The sequence below is a fragment of the Trachymyrmex cornetzi genome, unplaced genomic scaffold (assembly GCF_001594075.2).
Source record: "Trachymyrmex cornetzi isolate Tcor2-1 unplaced genomic scaffold, Tcor1.1 scaffold272, whole genome shotgun sequence".
Taxonomy (NCBI): Eukaryota; Metazoa; Arthropoda; class Insecta; order Hymenoptera; family Formicidae; genus Trachymyrmex; species Trachymyrmex cornetzi.
The window spans coordinates 105,069-114,835 of NW_017297394.1; the positions used below are offsets into that span (position 1 = coordinate 105,069).

The following is a 9,767-nucleotide window of genomic DNA, read 5'->3' on the forward strand; positions in this document are numbered from 1 at the left end:
TATATATATATATATATGTGTGTATATATATATACAGATCGCACATTGAACTCACCTACGCGCACAATCTTCTACAATCATAGGCGTAAGGTTGATAACTGTCAAGAATTCTTTGAGATACCCCGTATCTCCTTTAAGAATACAGTGATGATAAATAAGATTAACCCAATCAACGTGATAATTATAAGCACGGATAACAATTAGAGCTTGAGGGAAGTTCAAGGTGTGACACAATATTCTCTCTAATTCGTCGCTTTTCAAATTCAGTAGACATACTGCTTGCTGATTCTGTGGTACTATGTTCAGCAGTCCAATTTGAAGTGCAACAAGTTGGGCTTGGTGCGAGCATTGACTAGCAAGATTCAGTTTTTTATCCTGGAAGTAAAATTATTAAATTATACATTATTTTTTATGATAATATTAGTGAAATGTATACGCATTTCTCATTTCTTTTTTACCTGTAAATAATATTGAGTAGCATGAGTAAAGTTAGTTACAGCCAGTTGTAATTGTTTTAAGACATTATCATTTCGAGTAAACTTTATTTCTACTGGAATCCCAGTTATGCCCTTTCCGCACTCTTTTAATATCTCAGATATTAATTTTGTGATTATTTCTTTCGACTCATTTTCCCACATGAGTGCGATTTCATAATACAAGCGGAAATGAAGCGCCACTAGAGTAAATAGCTCTTTGTCTTCTGGGCATTGACGCTTCAAGAATTCTAGCAGTGCCATTTTTAGACCCGGAACCTGCACAATTAAAGCGCAAATGTTTTTTAGTAGATTAAAAAAATGTGCATCTATATATCATATCGTACAAGCAATGATACCTTATCCAAGCCCTGTCCCAATAAAGACTCGAATTGATCGTTTTCTTTCAAGATTTGAAACACGTAATTCATTTCGGTAAATCGACCAACACCGGTTACAAGACGTACCTAACAATATAAAAAAAATTTGAATCAATTATATAATTTTGGAAATGAGAGTAATTAATGAAATAAAATATTAATAAAAACACCAGTAATGCCCAGTATTTTAAGATTTGCAACATATTTGCGAGGCTCTGACATTTTCGTAATATTGAGGCTATTCCTTCCATATTACAAGAAGCCGTGAAACAGTCGTGGGATCTTATCAATAATTCTACTATTGTTTTTAATCCTAAAAGTGTAGCGCAATAAGTAGAAATATATATATTATCATATTTCTTAAAAATAATGTAATATTGAAGTAAATCGTAAATTTTTTTACCATTTTTTTTTTCGTCGTGAATATTAACGTATTTTTCCAGCAATGATTGTGCTGTCTTTAACAATTTTAAACCTAATAATGAGATATCGTTGCAAAGCTCCATTATTAAATGAAAATGTGAATTCAAAGAATAGCCCCACATAAAAATCAAATCTTCTTGACCATCTGTTGGAAGAGATAAATATTATTATTTTGTAATATTGAGATAATTATTCGAAACAAGAAATAAAGATTTTTCTCATAATTACCTTCTATAGCACTATTTATGTGCATTGTAATATTTTCAGTCAAGAATGTTGCCACATTTGCTGTTTTAATTTTGTAAGACATTATTATGTCATTAGCAGTCTCAAATTTATTTTCAATATTACTTTCTACAATCTCCTGTAAGAATTTTATCGGATCTTTTAATATTAACAGTGATTGATATGTCTTCCCTAGAAGTACAGCAAGTTTATAACATGAAACAATTCTGAAACATGTCTCTTTTCCGTGTGCGAGAATTTCTGATAATTTTTCTAGAATTGAAATACACTCCATTTGGAAATGACGATTGCTGATTGTTGTATCATCTGTTTTGCTAGGTTCGACAATTGACGAAATTGTATTCACTGTAAAAATGAAATATGTTGAATATAAAGAAATCGAAAAATATTTTTAAATGGTCGAAGTGTAGAAATATTATCAACGTTAAAAAAATAGCAAGGCATACAGGATGACGATGATGAAAATTTTTGCAGACCGCGATTACGTAGAAATCCATATTTTTGTTGTTTGTATTGATTCTTTTCTTCTAAAAGACTCTTTTGCTGCGCAGTTAAGTCCGTTGGTGAAATTTCACCCTCTGCTAAACTTGAACATAACATCAATATTTGCAAGTCCTATAAAAAATATAATGCTTTTTAAATTCAGTAGTCTACCTATGAATTATAAAATCAAAGAATATTATTTACTTTGTGATTGTAATGAAAAATTACGCTTATTCGTAAGGCAGTATCCAATTTTCCCAAATCAATTAATTTATTTATTAGAATTTCTGCAGCACTTTTTTCATTTTCATCTATCAAGGAGCAAGTGACTTGTAACTTATCTAAACCAGATAGTAACTCTGTTTTTAATTTATTAAAAATACGATCATTATTGTCGAACTCTATATTTTCAGGTCCAGCTAAAATACACGATTTCCACATTGCCATTTCCAGAGTATCGATAGTTTGTTGCTCGATTTCAGCATTTTTCATAGTCTCATAGGCCAATTTTAAAACTTCATATCTAGAAAACAATAATTGATTATAAAATTAGCGTTATGTTATACGAAATATTATTTACCTTTCTTTATGCGATACAACTTTCTCGGCATGTTCGACAAAAAATTCAACAGCTACTTGAGGTGGAACTTTGTATTTATTAAAATTCTGAGCACATTGCATCCAGAAGGCAGAATTTACTTCACCATCCTTATTTATAGATTGTTTAAAAGTATTTCGAGCCTGAAAATAATATATTCTTAGCAAAAGTAATATAGTAATATAGTTATACAGCGTGTTTGGTAAGTAACGATAAAACTTTCACATAAAGCGGACTAAATTGAGTTGAAAAGTCCTCTACCATTTTGCAATGTTCGCAATAGGTCTCAATTAATAAGATATCAATTAGGTACTAAAAATCATCGAGTATTGATTTTCAATAATTTTTTACTCAAGTACTATAAACTTTGCAGAAAAACAGCAAGAGATAAAAATTGTTTATTTTCTTCTCATAGAGCTCTAAGAATTTTTTCAGAATTTTTGATCAACTTTTTAATACTGCATTTTCTTACTGGCAACTATTTTTACCATTATGAGAAAATGCGGTACCCCTACTAAAAAATTATGAAAAAATTCTCAGAACTCTGATATCATAGAAAAATAAACAATTTTTGTCATTCGCTGTCTTTCTGTAAAGTGGATTTTTCTGTAAACTTGACTAAAAAATTACCGTGATTGAGTGAAAATACTAATATTCGGCGATTTTTAGTAATTAATATCTTTTAATTATTATTTTTACTAATTAATATCCGTTAACTATTACGAAAATTGTAAAATAGTAGAGGACTTTTCGACTCAGTTTAGTCCGCTCTGTCCTTATGCGAGAGTTTTATCCTTACTTATCAAACATCCTGTATATCTATAATAAAAATAGTAATATAAGTAGTATTTGACTTCTCGATAAATTTCGAAAGATATTACTTGTGCTAATATAATTTCGGATGAATTGAATTCGGTGTAGCATGCTAACTCTAACGCAGTACTGTAATTTTCGATTGCCATTAAATCATTAATACATCTTTGAATCTCTGTATCAAAATTATATGTATTATTGATTGGAATAACGGCTCTGAAATTTAATTTCACATCGGTTTTCTCCAGAATTTTCATTATATCCAACAAACGTTGAAAATCCGGTACAGTAACTATAATATATAATAACAATTTTTACAAGTTACTGTAACTATACTTAATAAGATAGATTAATGTAAAAAATTGAGCACATTTTACCTGGTAAATCTGCAGAAAAATTACATTTGATTAGCGTTTCGAGAAATTTTACTCGTAAAAACGTACTTTGAAAACCATAGCTCAGGGCTGTAACAATGCATTGGGTTGCAACAACTGCAACCCAATACAGATTTTTCAAGTACGTAAAATGGACACTATCCCAATCCACAATTTTCTAAAAAAAAGAGAGAAATAAAATTATTGAAGTTAGCTAATATATTGGGATGGTTTTATTAATATTATATACATACATTAGTTTGAAGCGAGGAACATTGCGATTTAAACTCTATTAAATACTGTTGATTTTCCTTGAATTCACCATAACTGATTGCTTGCATCAGAAACTCAAAGAATGGATTCAAAATACTGTCCTACAAGGCATTAGCACCAATTACAATGAAGGATCTTTGGCTATTACACTGTTATGTTAATTAAACTTACAGGCATAAAAATTTTATAAGCTCGATTTATTGTCTTAATGTAATTATATTGAACCATTTTGTTTAGTAATTCTGATACTTTATCAGAAGGCCATATTTGTTTTTCTAGACATTCTGTGTAATCATGAAATATGTCTTCTCGTCCTGTCGATATTACCATCCAACAATAGCAATATGCTACTACAGAGGACGGCTGTTAACACAAGATTTTTAAATCGTTTAAATGAAAGATCAATAAAATCTGATCTGTACTCAATTGGAATAAAATAATACCTCGTAACACGTAGCTAAGACAGTCAATAGAGGTCTTAAATTGGATCGAGACGCATTAATTAATGCTCTAGGTGGATCTTGACTTTGATGACAGTTTAATATAGTTAACCATAGGTTATTATCTGAAGAAGTCGAGGTGCAGTTGTTGAAAACATCTTTGGCACTAATTGTGTCTGTCTCAATTTCTGATGTTGCTGAAGTGGACTTTGGAGATTTCTAAAGAATGATATTGTTTATATACGGGAATTAAAATTGAGAAACAACAGCAATCTTACATTTTCTTTTGTTCCAACTTTTTTATGCTGCCTTGATGATGATTGTCTTGGATCTTGAGATTTCGTTTTCTCGTTATATGGTTCAGATTTGCTAAGTTTATCGTTGCTTAAACACGTTAACAGATGTTCCCGTATGCTCGCATTATTGAACAATTTGGTGTTTTCTAGCACCTAGCACGTGATCGATTTGAGTTTTATTTTTACGCAAACTTTATTTTAATCAGCATTGTTTCGTACCTGGGCTTTGGGATAAGAGAATATATCACAGACTGCAACGAATTCGAACCATAAGTCGTGATCTACTAAATACTTCAACAATATCTCAGGTAACACACAGTTGTGAACACGCGCAAAGCGTACGATGATGTCCCATGTTTTCAATGTTTCAACAAATTGCGCATTATCGAAAGTTTTATCCACTAAATATTTTTGGAAGCTCTGTTCTAGATACAACATCACTGTCTTTAAATCAGTTTGATTCTTATACACCACATTTTCCAATAGATTCCCTATATAATAAACAATATTGGTATGAATTTAACACACTTCTGGTATGTATGAATTTCGAATGGTTTATATCAACCATTTCTGATGTTTATATCAATATCATAATGTGAATTTAAAACCTATGTATTAGTCCACAGCATATTGGTATTAATATTAACACCACCTGTACTGCGAGAATTACATCGATATACAGGGTGAGTCATTTTAATCGATCACCCCAAATATTTCCGTTCCCTTGCATTTTACAAGAAAATGTTTCAGACAAAAGTTGTATGGTTTCGAGGGGGACATAAGATGGTATCATTAGTTTGACCTTGTGTGGCGTTGTCAAGATCAGACAAGGGTCACATTAAATTTTTTAAACGGAACCCTCAATTTTTTATTACATATTCTTGTAGCTTACCTCGAGAGCTTTTCAAAACACTATAATAAAATATTTTTTCATTAAGTACTTTTCGAGTTATGAGGTTTGAAAGTCATAGTATGTGCCGGCATTAGCATTACCCAAGGTGTCTGACCGACGGTTAAAATCTGTTGAATGTTGTTCAGGATCATTACCTGGATAACATTTGTCAAGATCAAGATCATTGGAGATTGTTCCTCTTATTTTCACTTCTGCACTAAAAATTTATTTCTACGTAAAAATGAAAATAAGAGGTACAACCTCCAATCTTTATCTTGACCAATTTTATCCAGGTTGTGATTCTGAACAACATTCAAGAGATTTTAGCCGTCAATCGGACACTTTGGGTAATGCTAATGCCGGCACATACTATGACTTTCAAGCCTCATAACTCGAAAAGTACTTAATGAAAAAATATTTTATTATAGTGTTTTGAAAAGCTCTCGAGGTAAGTTACAAGAATATGTAATAAAAAATGGGAGGTTCCGTTTAAAAAATGTAATGTGACCCTCGTCTAACCTTGACAACGCCACCCAAGGTCAAACCAATGATACAATCTTATAGCGTTTTCGGCCCGATCGGGTTTGCACCAACCTGGGTTGGATTAATCTTTCCTATACCCTCGAAATCATACAACTTTTGTCTGAAACATTTTCTTGTAAAATGCAAGGGAACGGAAATTTTTGGGGTGATCGATTAAAATGACTCACCCTGTAGCTATTTTTTAAGTATCATATTAGTTATATAAACTAAATTACCTATGGAAATATTTAACTGCTCTTGTACATATTTTGCCACAGTTACATGTAATCGTAAATTATTCGAATCAATTTTCAGCAACTCGACAAACGCAATACAGCTGCATACAATATCAGATTTATCTAAATTTCTCAAAGCAAGAACATGTGCGTACAAAGCTGCTTTGAATTTTCTAAAATTTATTTTAATTATTAACGATTACAAAATGAACATTATATTATAAGAATACGAACCTATGGGAAGATACATTTCCAAGTAACTTCGCTTGAGCGTGTAAATGGTACACAGCCATATTCGGCCTGCCTTCTTTCAAATAATAACCATATGTTAGCGTTTCTTGATGTCCATATGTTTTAACAAGTTTTTCGTTTGTGAAAATAGGCATGAGCTCATTCTTGAAGCGCCACTTGAATGCAGATTTTGAATTCAAATTTCTATAGCCATCCAATAAATCGTACACTGTAATATCATCTTTTTTACTTTGATCTTCGATAATATATTGCAGCTCCGGTACATGCCTAAGTGTGCACTGAAGAACTTCTTGGGAAATAACACGTGTGTCGATTTTTAAAACAGTCTTGTTCGTAAATATATCTCTCATTAATGTGTTCTTTTCTAAAGACTTTGTGTTATGACACAACGCGTTCTGCATTTGCCATGATTGCAAAAATATTAGTGCTAGGCTTACTAAATAATTTGTTTTCAGATAATCATTAAAATCGTCTGAGAGATAATCAATCGAGCCCACAATTCCGTGTATTAACGCATCTTCGTAATTATTTCGAGCATTGCACATGTCAGTTAAAACGTTGAAGAATTTTTTAAGTTTTAAAGTGTCTTCTTGAGTATCACAGTTTTGCGAGCAATCTATAAGACACAGTTGATAATCAATGTTTTGCAAGAATTCTGTTTTATTAATGTTACTGGAAGCTAAGGATAATATTTTTGTACTGAGTTCTTCCAATGTAATACCACAGCCAAACGAACGATTTAATATCAATTGCAAATCATTTTTTTCTTCTATTGTAAAAATGCCATATCTAAAATTAAAAAATTAGACATTTAAAAAAATTTATTATTAAACCAGCAAAGAAAGCACAGATTAATATTAATTATTATACAGCTATTATGTGCATACCTGCAGAAATGATTTTTAGCTAGATTTTTTACAAGATCACCAGCATTTGAAGAATCTATATAGTCAACCATATCAGGTGTAATATTTAAATTCGTAAACAACAATTTCAAATGAGGATCAATTTTATCTGAGATTTGTGAACCGTCTGGATTATACTTTGTATCAATCCATATCTTTAATGCATTAATTTTATTATTAGACAATAAATAATCCCACAAAATATTATTTGACACATTTTCCAAAATTTCTGGATCATTCAAAGAAAAATACAATTCAGTTCGTAAAGCTTCTTCAATATTCTGTGGTAACTTCATTATGTCGTCTATACATATACAAGAACTTAATTCATTTTGAATTCTAAAATAAGATAATATATCAATATTTTTCCTTCCTGCTGTTTTTTATCTTCACAAACTTACTTGCATTTTTCTTCATACTGTTTAATTGACTTGATAATATTCCATGCTGCAATATGTTCATTCTTGAATCCATTAATATTTATCATATATTCACACAAATAGTCCCTTAAAAAAGAATCCTTGCTTTTTATAGAAATGACAAAAATATGTTCCATGGGATCCTTTTCCTATAAACAAAAATTATCGTCTATACAAATATATTATTTTTTAGTTTATCACTAAAACTTTATTAATTACAACCTATCTTGAAAAAATATATTAATATGTTTAACACACCATATTTTTTAAAACATGTGAAGCTCTGTGAACTTGCTTTTTGTTTAATAATTCGTCGACCCAATTATCTACTTCTTTGTTAAAATATGTACATGCTTGTTCTACAGAACAATTTTTTCTATGTGCAAGACATTTGTGAGCTAGTTTTATATGAGTTCCCTTAGCAGAGGCTTCTCTCACAAGCTCTCTGTCTCCTAGTGTACGCCAGCCAGACCATATTGCAGCTGATTCACCAGTTAGACACTCCACGGGAATACCACCAACTGTCGTTTTCTCAGACATTTTGCAGCAGTGATTTCCACATTAATTTATTAACGTACTGATCTTGTATCTTAATACAATTATAAATCTTGTCTAGTATATATTAAAAGATAGTACTGAAAGAAATTAAGACGTTTTTACATTTTCACAATATACGCAGTTTCTGTTGGAAAAAAACTTTGTAAACTGTATACTGTATTGTTAAATCACATTTGATTAATTTACGTCAATTATCAGTTTACAATATACCAATTTGTTTCGTTTTTATAATAAGTATATACGTTTTTTTAAATAATAAATAAGTTAAAATATTATAAAATTATGTAGATTTTTGTTACGTGAGTTAAATGCGCAATATAATAGATAGAGAGGTTAGGTAAAATAAAAACAATAGTTGCAAAAACTGTAGTAGTCACCGATACACTATTACATTCACACTCTCATACAGTCACAATAATTGTTTATTTACACGAATTATATATTTTTATTTAGGACATTAATCATATTTCGATCACATTTTGTTTTGTTGTTCATGGAAAGCATCGTTGTCAGTTCGTGCTTCTCTGACAGCAGCAATTTAACCAACAATCGGTAAAAGTCATCAGCTGTCGGCTGACATCTGACGTAGTTATCCCATTACTACGTGATTCCTATTGGACAGAGGTAGAATATGGTAATATTAGTTATAATATTGTTAAATTGTTATGAATCTGTATTTTCTAAATTTTTAAATAATTACATATACAGGGTTTTCTACTCCAACTTTGTCAGTCATATATCTCATAATTCGTAAAAGAGGATGTTAAAAAGAGACCGATTTTTGCCCACAAAGGTGTAAGAAAATAAATAGCGTTTTCCACAGGTTTCATCTTTCTGAATACGATAATGTTAATAAAAAATTCGAGATCGATAGGAAACACCTTGAAAATTGAGCATGAACATGATATATTTAAACAAATTGCAATATTCTTGCTTACTTTTCAAGATGTTCCCCAAATGCAACAAACTTTTTAACAATTTTAAGCCGGCGGCACACGATACTTGTTTTTCTGCTGGATTAGGGCTGCGTTCGGAAACATCACCCAAGGTGTCTCCGTGTATCATCTTATCCTTGTTTAACATTGGGTGAACAACAAAGATAAAACGATACGCGGAAGCACTCGGGTGATGTTTCCGAATGCAGCCTTGTTTGCTGGATTAAAATCTTGCCACAGTATTGAGAG

At 31.0% G+C, this 9,767-nt stretch overlaps 1 protein-coding gene across 3 annotated transcripts in view; it reads right to left on the reverse strand.

Moving 5' to 3' along the window:
- SPG11 (spatacsin) overlaps nucleotides 1-8,678 on the reverse strand; it is an 11,900-nt gene extending 3,222 nt beyond the window's left edge. The window contains exons 1-21 of one of the 3 annotated variants that reach the window (XM_018508834.1): nucleotides 8,284-8,678; nucleotides 8,008-8,174; nucleotides 7,589-7,945; nucleotides 6,684-7,490; nucleotides 6,450-6,622; nucleotides 5,019-5,290; nucleotides 4,782-4,952; nucleotides 4,507-4,722; nucleotides 4,235-4,426; nucleotides 4,045-4,164; nucleotides 3,794-3,968; nucleotides 3,485-3,708; nucleotides 2,586-2,746; nucleotides 2,210-2,528; nucleotides 1,969-2,137; nucleotides 1,505-1,867; nucleotides 1,257-1,421; nucleotides 1,024-1,166; nucleotides 833-940; nucleotides 459-752; nucleotides 56-375 (exon numbers count right to left, since the gene is read on the reverse strand). In XM_018508834.1, the coding sequence (XP_018364336.1) occupies nucleotides 56-375; nucleotides 459-752; nucleotides 833-940; nucleotides 1,024-1,166; nucleotides 1,257-1,421; nucleotides 1,505-1,867; nucleotides 1,969-2,137; nucleotides 2,210-2,528; nucleotides 2,586-2,746; nucleotides 3,485-3,708; nucleotides 3,794-3,968; nucleotides 4,045-4,164; nucleotides 4,235-4,426; nucleotides 4,507-4,722; nucleotides 4,782-4,952; nucleotides 5,019-5,290; nucleotides 6,450-6,622; nucleotides 6,684-7,490; nucleotides 7,589-7,945; nucleotides 8,008-8,174; nucleotides 8,284-8,565 (5,198 nt within the window). In that variant the 5' untranslated portion in view covers nucleotides 8,566-8,678. Of the gene's footprint in view, nucleotides 1-55; nucleotides 376-458; nucleotides 753-832; nucleotides 941-1,023; nucleotides 1,173-1,256; nucleotides 1,422-1,504; nucleotides 1,868-1,968; nucleotides 2,138-2,209; nucleotides 2,529-2,585; nucleotides 2,747-3,484; nucleotides 3,709-3,793; nucleotides 3,969-4,044; nucleotides 4,165-4,234; nucleotides 4,427-4,506; nucleotides 4,723-4,781; nucleotides 4,953-5,018; nucleotides 5,291-6,449; nucleotides 6,623-6,683; nucleotides 7,491-7,588; nucleotides 7,946-8,007; nucleotides 8,175-8,283 lie in introns of those variants that run through there. The other 2 variants (XM_018508833.1, XM_018508836.1) reach the window with 2 other exon arrangements.
- Between the last annotated feature and the right edge of the window lie 1,089 nt (nucleotides 8,679-9,767).